The sequence below is a fragment of the Lissotriton vulgaris genome, chromosome 2_1 (genome assembly GCF_964263255.1).
Source record: "Lissotriton vulgaris chromosome 2_1, aLisVul1.2, whole genome shotgun sequence".
Taxonomy (NCBI): Eukaryota; Metazoa; Chordata; class Amphibia; order Caudata; family Salamandridae; genus Lissotriton; species Lissotriton vulgaris.
Genome location: NC_141687.1, coordinates 1704777607 through 1704803224, shown reverse-complemented (window position 1 = coordinate 1704803224; position 25618 = coordinate 1704777607). Strand labels below are relative to the sequence as shown.

General features: G+C 47.1%; 1 protein-coding gene across 1 annotated transcript in view; it reads left to right on the top strand.

Annotated features, from left to right (window-relative positions):
• Nucleotides 1-25618, top strand: part of LDLRAP1 (low density lipoprotein receptor adaptor protein 1) — a 331488-nt gene that overhangs the window by 190507 nt on the left and 115363 nt on the right. Inside the window, exon 6 of the mRNA XM_086957685.1 lies at nucleotides 759-851. Within this exon, the coding sequence (XP_086813811.1) occupies nucleotides 759-851 (93 nt within the window). The remainder of the gene's footprint in view (nucleotides 1-758; nucleotides 852-25618) is intronic.

Sequence of the window (25618 nt, the reverse complement as noted above, 5' to 3'; positions counted from 1 at the left end):
TGTGGTTTTATGTGCTATGCACTCCTTCATAGCCTCGGCTACTGTTAAACATTATGGTTAGTTTTCAATCTAACTTTGATCTTGCATCGGTTTAAATATTAGACTTCCTGTTGGTGACACCAGCTCACTTGGAAATTTCTGCCATCTCATTACTAGGCCAGTCCAGTGTTGATCACCTTTGTTCAATATTATACCACTACTGTAGGAGATGCTAATAATCCTGGTCTTGGTGTAAAGTTTCAGACCTTCCAAGTTGTTCCTGTGAGTTTCTCGCTGACATCCTTTACATTGTTATGGTATGCCCTAGATTCATCTATAGTCGCCATACATTCATCAGACCTCTCCTTTTGCCTATGAATTTCAATCAAGTGAGGCCTGCCTGCCTTCAAATGCTAAAATCGCCTACCATTTGCTTTTAGTAGACTCTTTTTTAAAAAAGTTATCCAGGGTTATCAATGGGCGGTGAAATGATCCCGTTTAAATTGAGTTTTGTCTTTTTTATTTTTTAAGCTTGATTTAATGCTCCGATTTTATCAAATTGTTACAGAAGATATTTTGCCTCCATTTTCTTTCATTGACATCCCTCTACTACAAATTAGAAATAATTTTATGTTATGTATTTTATATGTGTACTTTTGTGATTATTCGATTTCTCAAACGTTTTTACCGAACTAATCTGTTAAAATTGGTATTAATATCCACTTTCCCTTTCTGAGTAGGCTTAACAATAATCACAATTTTAACACTTTCTTTTAAAGGAAAAGATAAACGGGCTAAGTCTGGTTCGGATGGCGATGGTGCTAGCAGTTCTCAGTCTGACGGCTCTGCAAGTCTTACTAGTCTCAAGGGTGGTGAGTTTGAAAACCAGTTTTCTAATGTTTGAAATCTTCCTAAAGTGTTTCACATGGCTTTGTTTGTTGCAAAAGCTGAAGCTCTAGTTATGGCTGGCGCTGATTGTTTTTGAAAAACGTGGTCTTGGGGTGACGGGAACAAAAGGTTCGAGGCATATAAGCTATAGATCGCCATCTAGTGTTGGGTCCGGATGTTAGCACTTAGTTGGTCTTCAAAGATGTATTCCAATCATGAGGTAGGGGATTCCTTTCGGCGATAGTGCGCATGGGCATCCACTAGATTGTTTTATTCCGCTATCTGGTTCGGATGTGAATTGCTGCGTCCAGTATCTTTTTCAAACTCCTTCAATGCACAATCCTCTAACCTAGAAGGTATCGTCATCGACCTAGTTTCCGCATTCAATGCGCATCGTTGCAACTGAAACTTCAATCGCGGAACTCAACGTGGCCGTTGGTATACCTGTGCCAACCATGCTAGTAGTCAATGGAACGGACTCCATTTAATTTATGTCCCGGGCATCGTGCTAAGTTTCCAAGCACCGATTGGCACGAGGTCTGCAACTTATGCTTATCCCCGGAACACAACAAAAAGGACTGACTCGGGTCTATCGTTCCGATCGAAAGACAATTCGTGATTGTTGGACCTAGGTTATCCAAGTCTACATAAGGTAGGAGGCGCTAGGGGGCGCACAGCGTGATGGCTGCTTGAGCAGCAGCTCCGCCGGGTGATCGTCATCTTTGGTGGATTTCTCCGGTGCCGCCTCGGCCGCCCGCGCCCCGGTCGCATCAGCAGTTGGGGGAAATGATGCGGCATTAGCTGAGGTGCAGAAGGCCCCCCGGCCGGCACAGATTGCAGGTTTAATCGGTGGTGGAGGTCACGGAGCGTCCGAGTGCCTGACAAAATGGCCGACGCTAGAGGACGACTACTCAGCGACAATGGAGTGGACGGACTTCCTTCGTCCACCTCTGCTAAAAACGGCGTTTCGAAGGTAGGATTTTAATCCCTGGACCTTCCGATACCACTACCTCTCATTTCGCGCTACAACGTGCAGGGGGCCCCATAATCACATCGAGGCGGATGCCTGACAACATGGCGGCTGCCTCGGAGACGACGCGGGCTTAACCGACCCCAAGGCACAACGCATATCTCACATACTTGCTGGTCCTACGGAGTAACTGTGGAGGTGCTTACTGGCTGAAACGCAATCAGCGTGGACTGCAGGACTGGTCTCTGGCTACAGTGGGGGTGCGTCTAACGGTTACCTAGCGCTGGTGGACAGCAGCATGATCTGAATGAGGCGGACAGTCTGCGCTAATCAGTCTGTGCTGACTGCTACACTGAAGGAGTATAACCCTGCTTCAGGAGCCTTCTGCTGTCCTGACCCTGCGGCCTGCGAGAGAACTGTGCACCTTCACTGGCGCCCGGGTTGGGGCCTGGCGCAGTAGCGCTGCCTTGCTGCCTAACACGTGTGTATCTGACCCCCTCTCCAGTCGACGCGCAAAGGCCCCTATACCTGCAAGGAGGGCACACGAACTACGCTGGATGCCTAGGGACGTGGGGCGCAGAGTGCAAGTGTAGTGCCTGCTGCGACCGGGCGCCGCACCGGGGGACGGTGAGGCCTGGGAGCTTGTCGACGCGGTGCGCTGCCACACCATATCGCAAGTACTGCACTGCTGAGGATCCAGTTGCTTGGGACTGCGGTGCGGCGGAGCGGCCAACATACGGCCACGTGCTCGCACAATAAGGCGAATTTCAACTTTGGCCCCCTACGAAACGCAGTGACGGTGCAGCCAACGGCGGACGTATCGTTTGAGCGGATCACCGCGGCGACGGCCTCCAGAGCTACGAGGGCGTCGGGGCCCAAGGGAAGGAAGACAGTCTCCCCAACAACCACCATGGGTAAGCCAGACAAGCAGCAACAGAAAAAGTCATTTGAGGCCAAAAAAGCGCAGAAGTCAACCGACGGAGTGGTGGAGGATGGCGATGGGGCAGGGACTGTGCCCAACAACAACATAGAAAAAATCCTACTGGCGATTCAGTCGAATCTGCAGGACATTAATGGCAAGCTGGACAACCTAACTTTCAGAATGGACGGCATGAACAGCATGGCGAGCGCCTGGATGAGGCCGAAACGCGCATCTCCGCGGTTGAAGATGAGGCACGAGCCTCCACCTCAAAGTGCGCAGACATGGAACGACTCCTGGAGGTGATCAGAGCGAAGGAGGAGGATTTGGAGGCGCGCTCGAGACGCAACAACGTACGGATCGCAGGCCTGCCGGAGACCACCAACACAGGTCGTATGGAAACCTACGTGGAAACGCTATGTAGAGACCTGTTCGGTGCTGAGGCCTTATCGCCCCTATTCATCGTGGAGCGTGCACATAGATCGCTGGCCCCAAAACCACCTCCTGGCGCCACGCCGAGACCGATTGTGGCGCGAATCCTCAACTACCGCGACAGGGACACGATCCTTCGTCTGGCGAGGGAAAAGGGGAAGATTCAGCATCAAGGCAACTCCTTAGAGTTTTATCCTGACCACACGGTTGCTGTCCAACAGGCCCGGAAAGAATACACCACAGTGAAGGCCAAATTACGCGATTTGAACATTGTGTATTCAATGATGTATCCGGCGCGCCTCAGGGTGGTGTGGAAAGAGAAAGAGGTTGTACTGGCGACACCGAAAGCAGCGCAAGAATTTGTTAAAAAGGTGCAACGCGAGATGAGGGACAACTCGCAAAATGAACAGCATCGTGACTCGGACTGAAGGTATGGAGTTGATCATTACTCTGCTAATGGTGAGTTTCTTGTTCTATCCGAATACATGCGTTCCAGCATGGCAACTGTTGTCCGCATTTGGTGAGCCCACGTGGCACTGATCTCCTGAGTGAACGATTGTGGTGTTGGTACAGCATAGACTGCGTGACTGGATGGAGGGGGCCTATTGAGACACGGGGATTACTGTTCAATAATGTGCGGACAATACTGACTTTGGATTGTAAATGCCCCGAGATCCTTGCCCCTTCGCTTGTGCTGTACTGACCAACACTGCCAAGCAACAATGGTGCCATTTGGCGGTTACACTGTGAAGCTCAGTTCACGCACAGTGGGCCACTGGACCTTGAGTGATACGCTCTGATTACCATGAACTAGCGTTGCCACGCTTCACTCACTGACTATCATTGCGATTTCCGATACACTGTGTAGCGATTTCCTGGGAGAACGACTGTAGTGTTGGCACAGCAGAGACTGCAGGTTTGATTGGAGTGGGAGTGTTGGGGCACAGGAACTACTGCTTGGTAATGCCGGGATACTCCTGACTTTGCATTGTATGTGCCACGCGCCCCATGCCCCCTCATGTGTGCTGTACTGCCCAACACTGTCAGGCTACATTGGTGCCATTTGGCGGATAAACTGTGAGGCTCGATTCGCATACAGTAGATCACTGCTCCCTGTATGATATGTTTTGCTTACTACTCAGTAGCTGTCCCGAGCTTCAGTCATGACCTGCCTTTGCGTTCTCCAACGCACTATGGGTGGCAACTAGCACATGTGGGGGGTGGAAGGTGTATTCTTTACAGGTGTCAAAATGAAACACCGTTGAGATCGAAATGTTATGAACATGCTTAATGTTGCGGCACTGTTGATTGTGATCGGGGGGCGGTGGGGGGGGGGGCGGCGGAGAACCACCTACATTGCATCTCACACAGCGTTTTTAGTATCACCCACGCCCTTACACCGGGTGGAGAGTTGTGCCCCTGGCGGACCTCTGTGTGGGTATAACCCGATATGAGTTTGGTTCTGGGCACTATAGTTATGGTTGTGAATTTTATGGTATGGTGCACTGAATGGGGATGGCTTCGGCAGGTTGGGGTTGCTGGAGTGGGTGGGATAAGGGGTGGTGGGTTGTTTGAATGTATATGTAGACCGACAGAGTATGATGTATCACTTCATGCTAGTTCACTGTTGAGTCGGACCACCGAGGTGCCACTCAGGACTCCCGCTGGGAAGCAGCTGACAAGTCCTATACTGTTGACAAGGAGCACATTGTCATGCATTGTACCACTCAAATTTAATGGGGTCGAGGGATTCGGGTAGAAGCGGTCTGAACGTTCTCACTTGGAACGTTAGGGGCTTCTCGCAGCCACGTAAAACAAGGCAGATCTTCGCTAGCCTGACAAGGTGGAATGTGGACATAGCATTCCTACAGGAATCTCACCTGGCACCACACACGCATGCTCAGTTAGGGTCACGGTGGGCGGAAGGGGTTTACAGGGCCTCCTACTCTTCTTACTCTAGAGGGGTGCTCATTTTGGTGAAGCGTGGGGTGGGGTTTGAGACACACACTGTAACACAGGACCCATCTGGTAGATTTGTGCTGGTGTCGGGTACTTTGAGGGGTCAGCGAGTAACGTTGTTGAACGTGTATGGTCCGAACACGGACGCCCCGGACTTCTTCCGGGAGGTGTGGGAACACTTACAAAAACACAATAGCACACACATATTATGTGGGGGTGACTGGAACATGACTCTCCGTGACGGCTTAGACCGATCAACTAATTCCATAGAACAACACAAGCAATCACGCATACTGGTGGGTCACATGATGAAAGATCTGGGTTTAGAGGACCTTTGGAGGTTGAGAAACGCTAACGCATCTGGGGCTACGCACATAACAGCTTCACATAACAGCTGGTCCAGGTTGGATTACTGGCTTGGCACAAAGGACCTGGCACTATGGGTCCGTCACCTACAGGTGCTGCCCCGCACACTTTCGGACCACAATCCAGTACTATTACAGTTGGATATCCCTTGATATGTACCCCCTCCCTTTCAATGGCGCTTCAACTCGCGTGCCCTAACTGACACGGTTTATGCAGACACCATTAAAAAGGCGATACAGGATTATTTTGACCTTAATGCTCCGTCAACTGACGACCCCTGCATCCTATGGGAAGCATTCAAAGCCACGATTAGGGGGGTCTGTATTGGCACCACTTCAGGGGTTCTTAAAGATATTCGGGCCCAAATACGCAGATGCGAGCGGCAGATGAGAGACCTGGAATCCCTATATGAGTCCACCCAGGATATCTCCCACCTAGCCAAACTGCGGGAAGTGCACACTGAGCATGCGGATTTTCTTGAATCCGAAATGAAGTACCTGAACCGTACGCATGTGGCTAGAGCCTTTGCAGAAGGGGGTAGGCCGGGAGCATTTTTGGCTCGTAAAATATGTACAGGTCGAGGTCCGACTACGATACTCAGGGTGAAGTCCAAGGAGGGAGTCCCACAGACCCATGCTGCAGACATACTCAAATGCTTTGTTCATTCCTTTGAGTCACTGTACAAGTCCCAACCCACAGCCCCAGCTGCTGACACGTATGACTACCTACACGATGTGGCAATTGGATGGCTGTCAGATGCGCACAGGGAATACTTAGCTAGGCCTATCTCGGCGGAAGAGGTAACGGAGGTAATAGGTTCGCTGCAAAATGGCAAAGCACCCGGCCCGGATGGATTCACCTCGGAATTCTATAAACAATACGCGGACATTCTCGCACCACACTTAGTAGACATGTATGGCACCTCATTTGAGAAGGCAGTGCTCCCCCCCCTCGCTGCGCGAAGCCATGATCATCACTCTCCTCAAACCATCTAAAGATCCGGAAGAATGCGACTCATACCGACCACTATCCCTAATCAACGTGGACTCGAATACTTGCCAAGTTAATTGCAAAAAGGCTGTCGCCCCTGATGACAAGTTTAGTCCTGCCGGACCAATCTGGCTTTGTGCCTTCCAGATCGACCACACACAACACTAGGACTCTGTTTGCACTCTCACACTACCTACAGCCCTCGGTCAAAGCGGTGGCGGTCATGCTTGACGCCGCCAAAGCTTTTGACTCCATTGAATGGCGATATATGATCACTGTCCTGAATAGAATGGGGTTTCCGAAGCGATTTGTGCAGTGGGTCTCCCTGCTTTACACCAAACCACGTGCCAGAGTCAGAGTTAATGGATACGTCTCAGGTCTATTTGAAATTGAGCGGGGGACGAGGCAGGGCTGCCCACTCTCACCGCTCTTATTCGCGTTGGCACTGGAGCCGCTGGCCTGTCTGATAAGACAGAACTACAAAGATTCGGCACTACACTTCATAGCCAGGCCGCTTCATATTTCCTTATATGCGGACGACATGCTACTGTATGTCCGTGACCCTGAGACCCACTTGAACACACTACTCCGGGAATACATCCGATTTGGGGGCCACTCGGGTCTAGCTATCAATTGGTCCAAATCATTTATAATACCCCTCACTGACACCACCTCTCCCTTTGTGGTAGATTTCCCGCTAGAATGGCAACAAGACCCGATCAGATACCTGGGGGTCATGTACCATAGGGATCCAGAGGAGGTGCTGAGGGCAAACTACGGCGTGGTGCTCTCTAAACTGGAAGACAGTATTCAGCGCTGGATACATCTACCCCTCTCAATAGCAAATAGGATAGCGGTCGTTAAAATGAACATACTGCCCAAACTGCTATACCTGTTTAACAACATCCCGATCACCCCTCCGCAGGCTATATTCCGGCGGATACACTCCCTGGTAAGCACCCTGATTTGGGCTGGCAAGCAGGCCCGTGTGGATCTGCGGACTCTTACACTGCCGCTGGCGCAGGGTGGTTTCAGTGTGCCTGATTTCCTCCTCTACTACCTATGTGCGCAGGCGCAATACGCGGCGTATTGGTACCATGCAGTTCCTTACCTCACCCATGTGGCTGTGGAGGAGAGTGATGCGCACCCTGTTCCCCTCACGGCGATTATCTCACATACACGCCCCCCGCTGCATGCTAGGGATATTAACACAGTGGACACTACGGTCAAGGCTTGGCACAGACTGGGGCAGCTGGCTCATAAAACCCCACTGTACGCACCGGCCATGTTGCTGCACCATCATCAGAAGCTATCAGTCACTGGGGAGGGGGTCGGAATGTCCCTCCTGCGCAGAGCTGGAATTGACAGGATGGGGGACGTTTTTCAGGGTGGCGAATTCGTGGGCCTTGACAAGCTGGGATATGTTCAGAATCAAACACCCATGTTTCGCTTTACATATTTCAGACTCACTAGAGCCTTGAAGGAACACTACCCAATGTTCCCTGCGGAACCTGAATCCCTTGCATCACTGCAACTATTGATCACAACTAACGATTTGTCACACCTGGTGTCCCGACTTTACTCGACTGCACAACTAGAAATAGCTGGACACACATCGAAGGCAAAGGGGAGGTGGGATGCACTACTAGACACGCCATTAACTGATGAAGAATGGGCTAGCGCTTGTGCCCTGACACAGATACTGACACCCAGCGGCAATTTAAGGATTATTCATTTTAAATTCCTTCACCAAATTTATTATACACCGTCGAAACTGCTTCGATTTGGGTTACAGGAGGAAGATAGATGCAAGAGGTGCAACAGGGAGGGGGCGAACTTTGCACATCTGGCATGGGACTGCGCTAAGATAGAGAGTTACTGGGTAGAGGTCACTACTACATTATCTGTTATTTTGGAGGAGGAGGTGCAGTGTACGCCTAAGGTCTGTCTGCTAGGAATAGTGCCGCAGTTCAGGGCATTGAAGCGCAAGTTCTGTGCCATAGCATTATTACTGGCGAAGAGGCAGGTGGCACAATGCTGGCACAGTCGAAAGGTGCCTAAGGTGCAAACATGGTTACATGACATGTCCACATGCCGAGACAAACTACAAACGTATGAGGAGCTGCTACCGGCGAAATCCAGGTCAAAAAGTATTTGGGGCTATTTGGAGGAGTATCTCGCTTCCCTGCAGACTGATGAGGAGACCTGACACTTGCATTGGTTTGGTCGAACAAAAGGGTGGGACACCGCAAGTATATGTGCAGGGTGGTGGCGGGCTTTTGGAGGGACTTGTGTTATCATTACAACTGAAGAGTAGCATGTGAGGTTCAACTGTACGGTCTAAGTTGGGGAGTGTTGTTATACGGTTTTTGTTATAAAAAGTGAAAATGTGAGACTCATTTCCTTTACCAGCTAGTGGCCATACATAAGACACGCGACGAAGCACTGCATTGTAATGCTGAGGTATTAATGCGCAACAATCATTGTCAATGTTGGTTACTGATATTAACGTAGCGAGCCGGCCCCAGGGTTGTAGGCTCATGCTGTGTCAACTGCTTTATGACAAATAAAGGTCTTACACAAAAAAAAAAAAAAAACATAAGGTAGCTTGGCACAGTAGTGGCTACAGCTAAACTCAAGGCGTTGGTTAAGTGCTTACAAGTCTCACTCACAGTAACTCAGTGATGAACCACTAAAATAAAAGACACAACACCAATGTTTGGAAAAATACCATTACCTTTTATAAAAATAATATGACTCTTTTCTTGATCTGCTTTTAGACAGGAATAATACACAATTAATTTACACCTTGTTCATGAATCTCAAATCACACTCAATACTTTTCCTGGTCAGATTATAAGAATCAAGGGCACATTAGTGGTCAGTTGCTGTTCAGGTTACAATACACTTCTCTACTATATGGTTACAGAAAGGAAAGTGCAGTCTACAATTTCAATATGTCTTTAAACCATTCATAAACAAGTACATTACCCCACAGCTCCTAAGTATCTGCTCAACTCAACAGACCTCTACTGGATGTAGATCTTCACAGCATAACCCACCAGTTATGTAGCTAAAAGGAAGAGACAGTAGAATTAATAAGGCTCCCCTCTAGTTAACTTACAAGTTACACCTTTCTGGTGGAGGATCTACTCCCTCAATTAACAATAGACTGTAAGGGTTTTTATTCAGGAACCCTGTTGTCCCCTGCACACCTTTCTCCTCTCTCCTCTGAGCTACTTATTAGTTATTTTAACGTGGGCTGGGCGGGTCACTAGCCCACTTCCTCGAGTCAGGCTTCCTGGGACTTAACAGTTAATCACCTGGGGCTTAGCCCCGCTGTCCCGGTTCTTAGGCAATCGGCGCTGCCGCCTCCCGCTCCCTCTCTACCCGGCTTACTTTGGGTTTGTAGGCGTGTTAGCGGGTGTGTCCTCCTCGCGCGGCGACGAAGGAGTCTGGTAGCAGTCGGGGCGGACGGGGGAAGACAGGGAAGGCTATCCCAGCCCGAGGCTCCCCTCTACGACGTCCGTTGCGGCGCTTCTGCCTCCTTCGAGGGGTCGGCTGACTGGAGCTCCGACGCGGCGCTCCTCCGGTGACGCGACCGGCTCTTCTCAGGCGGCACACTTCACCACCGGGCATGCGCGGAAGCGCTCGTTCTTCTCCAGCCTCCTCTAGCGGCCGCTCACAGAAAGGACGCTGCTCACCACGCAGTCGCTGCTCTTCTGGGCCTGCCCGACCCTAGGCCCCTCCTTCCTCCACAGTAGTGATCTCGCTGGGGACATGCGCGGAAGCGCTTCCTTCCCGCCACAATCACGGGCGGTGCCCCTGGGGTCCCACAGACGATCGGAGCAGCGCCGCTGCTCTTCTCCAGTCACTTCCCTCACCGGCTTCACATGAAGGAGGTTTTCAAGCTGCGCCCACGCTCATTAGGTCTTCTAAGGCTTCACAGACCCACAGCTTCACCAGGGCACGACAAGGCACTCCAGCCACGTCACGGGGCTCACAGCTGTTCTCCCACGCTGGTAGGTGAAATTGGAAATGTGGGAAATCCTCTTTTAAGAGCTCCCTGACAGAGATCACTGGGGCTCAGGTTAAGAAGGGTCTTCCTTCACACGCAGGTTTCTTTTCTCCTTAATAGTTGATGTATGGGGAGGAATTGGTCAGAGGCTGAAGGGGGAACGTCTCTCTGAAGTGACTGTCTGCCTCCAAGACAAACTAGCTGCTCTCAGTGCGTCCACCTCCTCTCACCACTGCCTCACTCCTCCACCTCTTGGGTCAGCACAAAATGGCTGCTGGTCACTGGCCTTATATAGGGTGGCCTGAGACCTGCAGAAGTCTCTAGTTGATTCTAGAAAGTTCCCTAATGTTAGCCTATGGACCTGTCCTCCAGTAGTGTCCGTTATGGCAGTTGATGGACACCATTTTAGGTTTTCTGGAGGTCCCTAGATTTTCAAGGGGCCTGACTAGGCCTCACAGGTTATGAGGGAAAAATGGCGTCATAGCCAAGGAACACCTAGCCCCCTGACAGCATTGAAAAATCCTGATGGACATATATGTAAAAATAAAAATAGAAACTCTGGGAGGCTAAGGGGGACAAAAATAAATAATAATGGTTAGAGTATCCCCAGAAGCAGACGGGTCTAACAGTGATCGTCTGGCTCAACACCACCAGATGCAACATCACAGCGACTCCTTACCGGATATCTTCAGCGAATATCTTCGGCGAAGATCCCAATATCCAACATTCAGTTGAAGAAGCCGAGGAAGAACAGGTCTCCATGTCCGAAGCAGACTCCGACATGGAAAAACAGCACATCACTCCGGGTCAGCATACCGGGAGTACTGATGCCCCTGTGCCCAGTCAACATAAAACAAAGGCTCAAGTACCACTTTGCCTTTGGGCTCAGGTTGGCACAACAAAGTTTCTGATGCCTCACCCCCCAGCCCGGCTAAGAAACCTAGAGAAGCCTCCGAACTCAGTTTGGCACCAGAATGGGGCCGGGTCGAGCCCAACACCATCAGCACTGAAACAGAAGTCGAAGCATTTAAGTCCCCACACCACCTGGACAGAAGACTACACCTTCAACACCAAAGACTTTGGAGCCGGAAGTCTCCACACCTACAGGTTCGGAGCCAAAATCTTTAGCATGGAAAGGCTCTGAGCCGAAACCTAACATGCATAAGGACTCTCAGCCTAAACCTTCAACCCCAAAAACGTCGGAGCTGAAACCTTCGGCACAGAAAAAAGGACACTCCATCCAAAGCCTCAGTCTGATGAATCACCTTTGGATCCAAAACAGAAAAGACTTGTCATTAACCCTAAAACGGGTCACAAAAATGCCACTCTTCCGAAAAAACAGAAGATTGATCTCTGAGGACTCTCCAATACCTCTTAAGAAAAAGGACATGGGTACTAACCCTTCTCCACCTTATCATTTGCATCGGAACACTTAATTTTTTTAAGTGTTCCGATGCAAATGATTGAACGCAGCATGTGCTTGTTTTCACTTAGCTTTGGTTGTCTTAAAATAGGAATTTATTTGTAAACCTGAATGAATTAATGTGTTAATATCCCTTGTTTTGTGTATCTGTGTTTCATGAATTGTTCTTTATAATTGTTTATAAGTTGTGCAGACATTGTGTTTTTGGTGTATCTTTTTTCTGTTCCTAAAATTTCAGAAATATAAAAAAATACGAGTAATGGGTATAAATAAAAGTACCTATACAGGTGCCATTGATTTACACTTGTCATTTTTCTAAATAATCTCAATCAATGAGGAGTGGGCAGTCTCTATTGTTTCATTATATTACGGTCCAGCCCCCCTCAATCCCGCTACGGACCTAACTCCTTCTGTTTCAAGAAAGGCATGATCAAGCACACAGATGAGGTATTTAAAACCCAGTTAGGGCAAGAATACTCGCACCCAGAGTAGATCAGAAATATAAACCTGCCCCTACTGATTGCTTACATAAAAGGTCAGCTGCCTTAGGACTCTCTTGTAGTCTCTAATGCTCGTAAGAGAGCTAACTCTCAAACCACTGGTGAGGCTCCCCCTCCTGACAAGGAGTCCAAGCTCATTGATGCCTCATGTAAGCGTGGCTACACAGGCTGCAAATTATTGGCGTATTGCAAACGCCCAGGCTCTGCTATCATTGGGTTTATTACGATGAGTTAAAACTCATGCAGCACTTACCCAATCAGTACAAAGCAAAGGCTATTGACCTTATCCAGGATGGCAAACGCATTGCAAATTCTTCCATCAAATGTGCTCTAGTTGCAGCAGACACAGCAGCCCGTGGAATTAATACTAGTTTGCTATTGTGCAGAGATGCTTAGCATAGAATTTTTGGATTTAAACCGGAGGTACAATCTTCCATACTTAACCAGCCATTTGATAAAGAACATCTTTTCGGGCCAGCTGTCGATACCTGGCTAGACATAATGAAGGACTCTGAGGTTGCAAAGTCTTTGGGGGCTTCACAATTCCCTACTAATAGGGGTTCCTTTCGCCGCTCCTTTTACAGGGGTGGTTCAAAACCTGTGTCCACCTAAAATCCCTCCTCCTCTTGCAAGGGTAACCACCAATCCCCCTCTTCCGCAAGTTATTTTCAAAGAGGTTATAGAGGAAGCGATAATAAGGGAAGAGGCAGAGGTAACTCCAAATGCACTTCCCCTGTCAAAACTGTGACTTCCCACTACTCCTAGATCATTCCACTCCTGTCGGGAAGTCTCTCAATTCCTACCTGTCTTGACCTCCATTACCTCAGACGAGTGGGTACTACAAATTATCCAATATGGTTACTACCTGGAGCGTTGTGTAAATTGCAATTGTAAACCCGCACTTGCCCCTGCCTGCACAGCTAAGTAGCAAAAAACTTTGCTGTATAAAAGAATCATTCACTGTCAAAAATATGCAAACTATAGAAATACACGGACTATATCAAACATAAATGTTCGCGGCATATGGGCTGCAGATGGTACATTATGAATAGATCGCCATCTGGTGTTGGGCTCGGATGATTGCACTTTGTTTTTCTCTTGGAGAGTCTTTTGTATCTTGGTGACTCCTCCTTTGGTTGGTAGTGCGCATGGGCATCGGCTCCACCCTTAGATTGTTTTTTTCCGCCATCGGGTTCGGATGAGGATTGAGACGCTCCAGATCGACTTCGAAAAGAAGTGACTTATCGGCGCGTATTCCCTTTCCAATTCAACGGTATTGTTATCGACGCGTTTCATTTCCATTTCGGCGCGTTTCGGCTTTAACATCAAAGAAAAAACTTTGATCTACGTCGACGAACAGGAGGCCTTTCTCGACTCAGTCAAGCCCGGAGTCCATGGAAAGGATTCCATTCAAGAAATGTCCAGCGTGTGGTGCTAAGTTCCCACACAAGGACCTACACGAGGTGTGCAACCTCTGCCTATCGCATGAACACAAATCCAGGGACTGCAAAGCCTGCGCAGCATTCTCCTCCAAGTCGACGATTAGAAATCGTCTAGCTCGAAGACACGAGGTTTCCAGAATGCAGTCGGAGGCGATCCCGGAGCTGTTCGGAGACTAACAACTTGAGGAAGAAGAGGATCATGAGGATCAGTCGGGGTCGGAAGGCGACGAGTCTGATGTCTAAGAACTCGACGTGCAACAAACCGTGAGTGACAACGTCTCCTTACCAAAAAACCGACCCCGTGTGGTAACGACCCCGCCTTCGAGCCCGGTCAAACCGCAGAAAAAAGTTTCCGACGCCCTGCCTTCGGGCCCGGCAACGAAACCGAAACTGAAACCGAAACACTCGGTCTCCCACCATGTCGGATCCGAGAAGAGGTCGACATCGACTTCGACGCCGAAGATCCATGCAAAAGAAAGCTCGGCATCGAAACATTCCATGTCGAAACAGAAACATGATTCGACGTCGAAGACTCACTCGACACCGAGAAAGTCGGAATCCAGTAAACACTCGGTGCCGAAAACACCGAACATTGACGATCGAAAACAAAGGCACCTTTCGGAACCAAGGCCTTCGGTACCGATACAGGAGCAACAAACAGATCCCAAACAAAAGATTTTGTTTATTGATCCACAAACTGGCAAAGTAGTGACAAAGAAGAGGAAGAATGAACAGATAGACAAATCTCTTCCTTCAAAAAAGAGAACACTGGGGACAAATACAACTCCTCCTACTTCTCCTCGACCCAAAGTCACACCCTCTTCTCCTATTCCTCACACTATGCCAAATATTCCTGCACCTTCTACACCAAGACCATCTACACCTCAGTCTGATGTAGACAGTGATCCAGGGGAGGGAGAACCTCAAAGGGATGATGAAACTATCCCAGATGAGGATGACCCATGGGAAAATTATAACGTAGAGTCAGATGAGGACAACGACCCACAGTTATATCCCTCAAAGCCTTCACCACCTGATGATAACACAGGGTTTGTACAGCTCATTAATAGGGCAGCTAAATATCATAAGGTAGATATACATACAGAACCTCAAATAGAGGACTTCCTATTGGAGACGCTACCTGATGCACAAAGAACATCAGGTACTCTACCTATGCTGAATGGTCTTCTCAGTCACACAGAAGAAATATTCAAAGACCCAGTGAGGGCTAGGGTGTTAAACCCAAGAATTGATAAAAAATATAAGGTGGCTCCAAAGGACCCAATATTTATCAAAGGGCAAGTACCTCTGGACTCGCTTGTAGTTTCAAACGCTCGTAAAAGAGCGAACTCATTATCTACAGGAGAGGCTCCTCCACCGGATAAAGAGTCAAAATTAATAGATGCATCAGGCAAGAGAGTAGCGTCACAAGCGGCAAATAGCTGGCGTATAGCCAATACACAGGCACTACTTGCACGTTATGACGGGGCACATTATGATGAATTAGAAAAACTCATCACACATCTCCCCAAAGAACATCAGAAAAGGGCACATCAGTTAATACAGGAAGGAAAAATAATAACTAATACTTCCATTAAGTGCGCCCTAGACGCAGCAGACAATGCAGCAAGATCCATCAACACCAGTGTCATGTTAAGGAGACATGCATGGCTTACAATCTCAGGATTCAAACAGGAAGTACACACATCCTTATTGAATCAACCTTTTGACCAAAAAACACTTTTTGGCTCCAGTACAGATGAGACCTTAGAAAAAATTAAAAAAGATACAGAAACGGCTAAGTCAATGGGAGCATTGCAACAGCCAACACAAAGAGGTTCCTTTCGTAGATCCACCTATAGAGGAGGCTCAAAAAAATACAGGAACACATCAGCAATCCACCTCTTTCTCACCTACATCACCCAAAGGTAATTCAAGAGGTAGTTACAGGGGTAACAACAACAAGGGTAGAGGCCGCGGAAATAATAAAAACCGCAACGCCTCAACCCCAAAACAGCGACTTAATAAAACTTCCCCCAGATCACATAACACCGGTCGGGGGACGTCTATCACAGTTCCTACCTGTCTGGGAAAACATCACATCAGACAAGTGGGTGAGACAAATTATCCAACATGGTTATTGCCTAGAACTCACAGCTACCCCACCAAACATCCCCCCCAAACAGCGTCCAATGAGTCAAGATCATATGACATTGTTAAAGGAAGTACTATCACTGCTACAAAAGCATGCCATAGAGAAGGTTCCAAAAGATCAACAAGGGACAGGAGTATACTCTCTATACTTCCTAATCCCCAAAAAAGATGGGTCTCTAAGACCAATCTTAGACCTAAGACCTCTCAATGCATACATAAATTCGGAACATTTCCACATGGTCACGCTCCAACAAGTACTCCCTTTACTGAAGAAAGGGGACTTTCTTTCTACACTGGATCTAAAAGACGCTTACTTTCATATCCCAATTCACAAAGCCCACAGGAAATACCTAAGGTTTGTAGTGGAAGGACAACATTATCAATTCAAAGTCCTTCCGTTCGGGGTCACAACGGCACCAAGAGTGTTCACAAAATGCCTAGCTGTGGTGGCAGCACACCTAAGACAACAAATACATGTCTTCCCATACTTGGACGATTGGTTAATAAAGGCCAAATCACAAGAAGAATGTCTTCACAACACACAGAAGACCATTCAATTGCTGCACCACCTGGGGTTTACGGTGAACTACAAGAAATCACACCTGCAACCAAACAAGATTCAGCAATACCTGGTGGCTACTATAGACACAGAAAAAGCAATAGCATACCCCAATCCGATCAGGATACAGACAATGGTCGGGTTAATACAAAGATTTCAACCACAACACTCACTACCAGCACGAGTGTTTATGCAACTGTTAGGCATGATGTCCTCCTGCATAATGCTAATACCACATGCCAGACTACAAATGCGTCCACTACAGGAGTGTCTAGCGATACAGTGGAATTAGGCTCAAGGTCCGATTACAGATCTGGTGTTGGTGGACGACCGTACGCATCGCTCTCTGAAGTGGTGGAACACAACAAACATTTCCAAAGGACGGTCGTTCCTAGATCCGATTCCACAAGTGATGACAGCGGACGCATCGCTCTCCGGATGGGGAGCGCATATGGACAAATACACAGTGCAGGGGAAGTGGAGTGTGCAGCAAAAGAAACTGCACATCAACTACTGGGAACTATTAGCGGTATTTCTAGCACTAAAAGCTTTCCAAATACAAATAACGAACAAGGCAGTCCTGATCAGAACAGACAACATGACTGCAATGTATTATATTCAAAAACAGGGGGGGGGGACACACTCTCTCCAACTATCCAAACTAGCACAGGACATTTGGAGATGGGCCATTCCTCAAAAGATCTATCTGCTAGCAGAACACCTGCCAGGAGTTCAAAACCAGATAGCAGACATCCTAAGCAGACAGTCAGAACAAGTACACGAATGGGAGCTGCACGACCAAATACTGCAACCATTCTTCCAAAGATGGGGGCAACCAGAGATAGATCTGTTTGCCAATAGTCAGAACGCAAAATGCCAAAACTTCGCATCCAGGTACCCACATCAACGGTCCCAGGGCAATGCACTATGGATAAATTGGTCCAACAGATTTGCTTACGCTTTTCCCCCTCTCCCACTAATTCCGTTAGTGGTTCGGAAACTGCAGCAGCACTCAATGACAATGATACTAGTGGCACCAACGTGGGCAAGACAGCCGTTGTTCACCACGCTACTACAACTCTCACAGGTGCCACATCAAAAGCTAAAATTATTACCCATGCACCTTACACAGAACCATGGAGAAATAATGCACCCAGATCCCAAACAATTGAACCTAGCGATCTGGCTCCTGAGGTCATAGAGTTTGGGTATTTAGATTTACCACCAGAATGCATGGAAATCATTAAACAAGCAAGACGTCCTACCACCAGAGCATGCTATGCAGCAAAGTGGAAAAGGTTTGCTATACACTGTAACAGTAAGCACATCAACCCTCTGGACGCATCCACTAAACAGATCATTTGCTATTTACTACACTTGCAGCAATGAACTTAGCATACACCTCTATTAGAGTTCATCTCGCAGCTATAGCGGCGTACCTACAAAACAGACATCTTTCCCTGTTTAAAGTACCAGCAATTAAAGCTTTCATGGAAGGGCTCAAAAGAGTCATTCCACCAAGACGACCACCTTTCCCAGTCTGGAATCTCAACATAGTACTTACCAGACTAATGGGGCCACCATTTGAGTCTATGCATAGGTGTGAAATACAATTCCTCACATGGAAGGTGGCCTTCCTCATAGCTATCACGTCACTTAGAAGAGTAAGTGAGTTGCAGGCTTTTACGATTCAAGAACCATTCATGCAGGTACACCAAAATAAAGTGGTTCTTAGAACAAATCCAAAATTCCTACCAAAGGTAATTTCTGCATTCCACATCAATCAGTCAGTGGAATTACCGGTTTTCTTTCCAAAACCACAGACGGTAGCGGAAAGGGCCCTACATACATTAGATGTCAGAAGGGCAATATTGTACTATATAGAAAGAACACAAACTTTCAGAAAGACAAAACCGCTATTTGTTGCGTTTTCTCCTACACATAAGGGCAATCCCATCTCTAAAGCGGGCATTGCCAGATGGATTGTAAAATGCATTCAAATATGCTACTTAAAAGCAAAGAGAACATTAACTGTTCCTCCTAGAGCTCACTCTACACGTAAACTAGGAGCATCTATGGCATTTTTGGGAAACATTCCACTAGATGACATATGCAAAGCAGCTACCTGGGTTACACCGCACACCTTCACAAAGCACTATTGTGTAGATGTGCACACAACACAAGCTAGAGTGGGACAAGCTGTATTAAAGACTTTATTTCAGACAGTTGCAACAGACACGGGCGACCACCGCTAGGGAGAGAACTGCTGTATAGTCTATTCATAATATACCATCTGCAGCCCATATGCCTCGAACGGAATATGCTACTTACCAGTATGCATCTGTTCTTGGCATAGAGGGCTGCAGAGTGGTACATGCCCTCCCAGCCTCTCCGGAAACCTGTGTCCCAACATTATCTTATTTAGATACACTTACATGGGCATTCCTATCTGTATTCTATCATACTACTCCATCTAACCCTACTATGGCAAAACAATCTAATGATGGAGCCGATGCCCATGCGCACTACCAACCAAAGGAGGAGTCACCAAGATACTAAAGACTCTCCAAGAGAAAAACAAAGTGCAATCATCCGAGCCCAATACCAGATGGCGATCTATTCATAATGTACCACTCTGCAGCCCTCTATGCCAAGAACAGATGCATACTGGTAAGTAGCATATTCCTTATTTTTTGTGGATAAATCTCTGCAATCATGCTATGATTAAACACACTATACAATAGTTATGTGTTGCATCTCGATAAATCATGTACACATCATACTTTATATAAACAAACAACGATGAGTTTCAACAATTGTTTCCCTTCCTGGCGCTTACCAGCACTCCTCCCAACTATTCTTCCAAGACCACATACAGTGTCACCAGAACATATCACACTGTTAAAACAAGAGGTTCTTTCTCTCTTGGAAAAACAGGCGGTAGAATCCATCCCATTACATCAAGGGACTAGAGTATACTTTTTTTTTTTTAATTCTTTATATTAAACATCAAAGAAAAGCATCATGTGACATTACCATTCCTATGTTTCAAAAGTACATCTCCATACATTCAAATAATAAATACAAAATATGGTTCATAGATCAAGGGGACACATACGCTTCCACCTTCAGGACACGCGGGGGTACACGTATATCTCCTCTGTAATGATTCCAGGCCTCCCAAACCGCCCCCCCACCCTCCCCAGTCCCCCCTCCCATTTCCATGTATACCGACCTCTCCCTGAACATGCACCAATCCAAGTACTCCACCCAATTCTCGATTCGGGCGGCTGGCTGGCTCTCCACAACTGTGCAATATTACGCTTGGCAACCATACACGCTAACATGACCCATTGCTTCCTATAGGCATTCAGGTCTGTGGGTTCCCAAATGTTCAGTATGCACCTGCGTGCCTCCGGCTGTATCACTACCCCCAAGACCTCTCGTAGCGTGTCGTGGATCTTACCCCTATACTCCTGCACCAAGGTACAATGCCAAAATATATGCATAAGCGTTCCAAGCTCCCCACATCCCCCTCCTACATTACCCACCCTCTGAGCGACCCATGTGGACCAGACTGGGCCCTGTAATGTACGACCTATCGAATCTTTGATTGTACCAGCCTAAGCCTCATCTGTATCGCAACCACCCGTGGAGGAGAGGAGACTGCCTCCTGCAAGTCATCGTCCAACTCTATCCTATTCTCAACCCATTGTGTTCTTAGAGGTATCAGTGGGTCCTCTGTATGATTAATAAGCTTTGTGTATATTAATGAAATGGTCTTCTCAGGGACGTGGCCGTCTAATACCCGATCTTCAAGGGGGGAGGTGTCAGGAAGTGTTGTGTCCTTGGGGATGTTTGCAAGCAGGGCATGCCTGATCTGGAGGTAGTGGAAGTGTTCAGTCGTGAAGGTGATACTGTTGCTTGAGTGAGCTGAATGTGTACCGTGTCTTTCCCCTAAACATATTTGATCTGTGTAAACCCAATTAGGTCACACTTATCAGACCCCTTAGACTTCCATAGGCTCCCCAGTTTCTCCGAACTCCATAACTGGGTTGCAAGCGTGAGCCTTCCTTCCCACTTAGCCGCGTGTCACACCTGAACAGCATGTGCTGTTGGCCCCGCGAGGGGATACCGGTGAGGTCCAGCATAAAGCGCCCTAGTGAAATCTCCGTCCGGTACTTGCCAACGGTCCATAGCATACCCCGGGGGTTCGTATATAGCATGATTCACCCCTGCTAGTTGGGAGGCACGCTCCCTGTATTTCTTAATTCCCAAAAAGGACGGCTCTCAGGCCTATATTAGACCTCAGACAGCTAAACCTCTTTATATAGTCAGACCACTTCCACATGGTCACACTTAAACAGCTGCTCCCTTTGCTTCAGCACAGTGACTTTCTATCCTTCTTCGATTTAAAGGACACCTATTTTGATATCCCCATTCACCCGGCTCTCCACAACTGTGCGTTATTACGCTGGGCAACCATACACGCTAACATGACCCATTGCTTCCTATAGGCATTCAGGTCTGTGGGTTCCCAAATGTTCAGTATGCACCTGCGTGCCTCCGGCTGTATCACCACCCCCAAGAAATCTCGTAGCGTGTCATGGATCTTACCCCAATACTCCTGCACCCAGGTACAATGCCAAAATATATGCATAAGCGTTCCAAGCTCCCCACATCCCCCTCCTACATTACCCACCCTCTGAGCCACCGATGTGGACCATGCCACACCTGAACGGCATGTGCTGTTGGCCCCGCGATGGGATACCGGTGAGGTCTAGCATAAAGCGCCCTAGTGAAATCTCCGCCCAGTACTTGCCAACGGTCCATAGCATACCCCGGGGGGTTCGTATATAGCATGATTCACCCCTGCTAGTTGGGAGGCACGCTCCCTGTATATCTTCTCAAAAAGGACGGCTCTCAGGCCTATATTAGACCTCAGACAGCTAAACCTCTTTATCTAGTCAGACCACTTCCACATGGTCACATTTAACAGCTGCTCCCTTTGCTTCAGCACGGTGACTTTCTATCCTTCTTAGATTTAAAGGACGCCTATTTTGATATCCCCATTCACCCGGCTCTCAGAAAATATCTCAGGTTCGTGGTCGACGGACGACAACATCACTTCAAAGTTCTCCCATTTGGGGTAACTACAGCACCCAGAATCTTCACCAAGTGTCTGGCAGCAGTCACAGCTCATTTAAGAAGACCACACATTCATGTCTTCCCTTCCTGAGACAACTGCCTAATAAAAGCCAGTTCGCAACACAGTTGCCTACGCCACACTCCGAAAACCATTCAACTACTTCACAACTTGGGATTCATGGTTATTTGCACATCCGGCCAGGCTGCACACAAGCATATCTGGGAGCCTCAATAGATACTTGCAAAGCTCTAGCATACCCCAACCCAGTCAGGATATGCAACCTGCAAAATCGAATATCAGTTTCAGCCTCAACACTCATTACCAGCCCGAGTTTATGCAATTGGATCGGAATGATGGCTTCTTGCATTATATTTGTTCCTTATGCAAGAGTCAAAGCGTCCCCCATGAATGCTTAGCACGGCAGTGGAACCAGGTTCAAGGACCGCTGACAGATCTAGTGTTGGTGGACGGCCACACCATCACTCTGCAGTGGCAGAACGTGAAAAACCTTTTCATGGGGCAGCCATTTGTCGCCCCGGTTCCACAGATATTGCTAACATCAGACACATCACTCATTGGATGGGGAGCGCATCTTCAAAAACCTACCATTCAGGGCATGTGGTCTGCACAACAAAAACTCCACGTAAACCATCTAGAACTACTAGCAATTTTTTTTAGCATTAAAAGCCTTTCAAGTGCATCTAGTAGGCAAAGCTGTCTTAGTTCGTACAGACATGAAAGCAATGTACTACATACAAAAACAGGGGGGGGGCACACACACTCCAGCTTTCACAACTAGCTCAAAGCATCTGGAGATGGGCCATACCTAAAAAAAAAATAGATCTCCTTGCAGAACACCTCCACGGAGTAAGCCACCAGATTGCAGATGTGCTCAGTCGTCAGCAACAGCAGATCCACAAATAGGAACTACATCCTCAAGTCGTTCTCCCAAATGTGGGGATACCCAGCAATAGATCGGTTTACCACACAATGCAACATGCCCAAGCTTCGCATCCAGGTACCCACACCCATTGTCCAAAGGCAATGGGCTATGGATTAATTAGTCAGGAAGATTTGCATACACTTTTCCACCTCTCCCACTAATTCAATTAGTGGTTCGGAAACTCAAACAGTACTCCTTGACACTGATCCTAGTTGCTCCCACGTGGGACTGACAACCCTGGTTCACAACCCTGTGGGGAAAAATCTGTAGTTCCTCACCAAAAACATAAACTTTCTCCAGGTTTCTCATTCAGAACCATGGACAGATAAGTTATCCAGATCCCAATCATCTCAACCTTGTGATCTGGCACCTGAAATCATAGTTTGGCTACCTTAATCTTCCGCCAGACTGCATGAATGTCATCAAAGAGACTAGACACCCTACCACAAGAGAATGATATGCAGCAAAGTGGAAACTGTTCGTAGTTTATTGTAACAACAATCGGATCAATCCACTAAAGGCTTGTATACAAAACATAATTTATCTGTTACACCTACAGCATTCTAATCTAGTGTATGAATCTAAGATTATATCTTACTGCCATAGCTGCATACCTGCGAAACAGACAACACTTGTCTCTGTTTAGAGTGCCCGCTAATTAAGCTTTTTTGGAAGGAATCATTCATCCTAGACTTCCACTGTCTCCAGTGTGGAACCTAAACACAGTTCTTGTAAGACTCATGGGCCCACCCTTTGAACCATTGCACAAATGTGAACTGCGATTTCTCACATGGAAGGTAGCCTTCCTTGGCTCCATCACATCTCTCTAAGGCCAGTTTGGTGAGCTTCAGGCACAACTATACACAAACCATTTGTGTAAATACACCAAAATAAAGTGGTTCTTAGACTGGTTGATATGAAAGGCAGAGACCACTTTGGGATTAGTCTGGAGTTGCCTGTATTCTTCACTCAACCAGATTCAGTGGCAGAGCATGCTCGTCACACATTAGATGTCAAAAGAGCATTACTGTACTACATAGAAAGGACAACCCCCTTTAGGAAAACCAAACCACTTTTTGTTGCTTTTGCACCACCACATAAAGGCCATTCCATAAAAGCAGATATTGCACGGTGGATAGTTAAGTGTATTCAAATGTTACATTAAGCAAAGCGCACATTAACAATTCCCTCCGCCCCCCCGCCCCCCCAAAGAGCACACTACACGCAAACTAGTGGCTTCTATGGCATCCTTAAGGATATACCCTTAGATGACCTCTGTAGGGCTGCAACATGGTCTACTCCACACACATTCACAAAACACTATTGTGTAGATGTTAGCAAGACAACCAGCTAGTGTGGGCAGGCAGTTTTAAAAACACTATTTCAAACCACTGCAACAGCTACAGGTTAGCCTCTGCTTTGGGAGAGAACTGCTCTAAAGTCTATGCTAAAGCGTATGATCTTCAGCTCCTATTCCTTGAACGGAAAAAGCTACTTACCCAGTATGCATCTGTTCTTGGCATATAGAGCTGTAGAATCATATGCGCCCACCAGCCTCCCTGGGTACCTTTACCTGTGGCAGTACCATCTTACTTAGATTATAAATGGACATCTTTTACTACTCTTGCTAACACAATCACCCTTTACAGCAAAAGAATCTAGGGAAGGAGTTGATGCCCATGCGCACTGTCACCAAAAGGAGTCCCCTACCCCGTGAATAGGAAAGACTTCTTCGAAGAAAAACAAAGTGCAAACATCCAGACCAACACCAGACGGCAATCTATGCTAAAGCATGATTGTACAGCTCTTTCTGCCAAGAACAGATGCATACTGGTTAAGTAGCATTTTCCTTGCTCTCAATGCCCACCACACTGGAGAGAACGTTAAACTGGGGATGGCAGGAAAAGGTGTTTTAAAGGTCAATGTTGTCACGTGGCTAATGAAGGCATTTTGATAAACTTGAGATCCGAGTCTTTAGGGGGGAAAGAATATTGGGTCGAGCAACTGTAAAAGGTGGAGTTTCACAAGGGAACTAAATATCCTACTTTGTCAGTTACAAGCAAAATTGAGTGCTGGGACATGGTCAAGTATTTGTAACGGTGGTCAACTGTTTGTAGACCCAGGATGGTCACACCATCACCCAACACGATGATGGTGTAAGTCAAAGGGTCAACTGGAAAACGGCGCCATTTATCAGTCCCTTTACTAGGCTTAGGTGACACAGAAGATCAATTTTTTAGGCATTTATTAAAGGGAATTCTGTATTGATGTATTATGTGAAAGTTCGATTAATGTAAACTTTTGTCTTTACAGATTTGCCAAAGACTAGTGGATCACTCCTAAAGACTTACCAAATTTTAGAAAAACATGAGGCTTTTGGATGCATCTGTGTGTTTTTCCCTTTGATATGTCACTGCTGGAAACTAGAAAATTGAGAACTCTGGCCGATGTTCCTAAAGTGCTATCCCTTACCTTTCTTACAGGCGTCTATTATCCTTATCGCAGAACTAGTGCATTACTCGGTTTTGTGCTTGGCTAATTTCTGTTAATGAATTTATGTGAAATTCACAACTCATCTTTAAGATATTTGTACTGCAGCTGCCTCTTGGCAAGGTTTGTTTGGAGTATACATTTCTCTAGCTTTTAGGAACCGGCGTAGTCTAGTTCTAATGTACTATACATGTAGTAGTGTTATTGTACTATGTAATGTAGATTATTTGTATAGTCTTTCACAGATATATATGCCCTGAAGAGGTACGTTGTGTGAAATATATTACTCTAATCAGTGAGTGATATCTAATGAAGCCCTTTTAGTCAAACCAGATGTCTTGTATTGGCCTATGAATACAATCCAGAGTGAAGCACGAAATATGTACAGTGCTGAAAATGCAGTTTAGTGCTTGATGTATTTATTTTTTGATTATAAA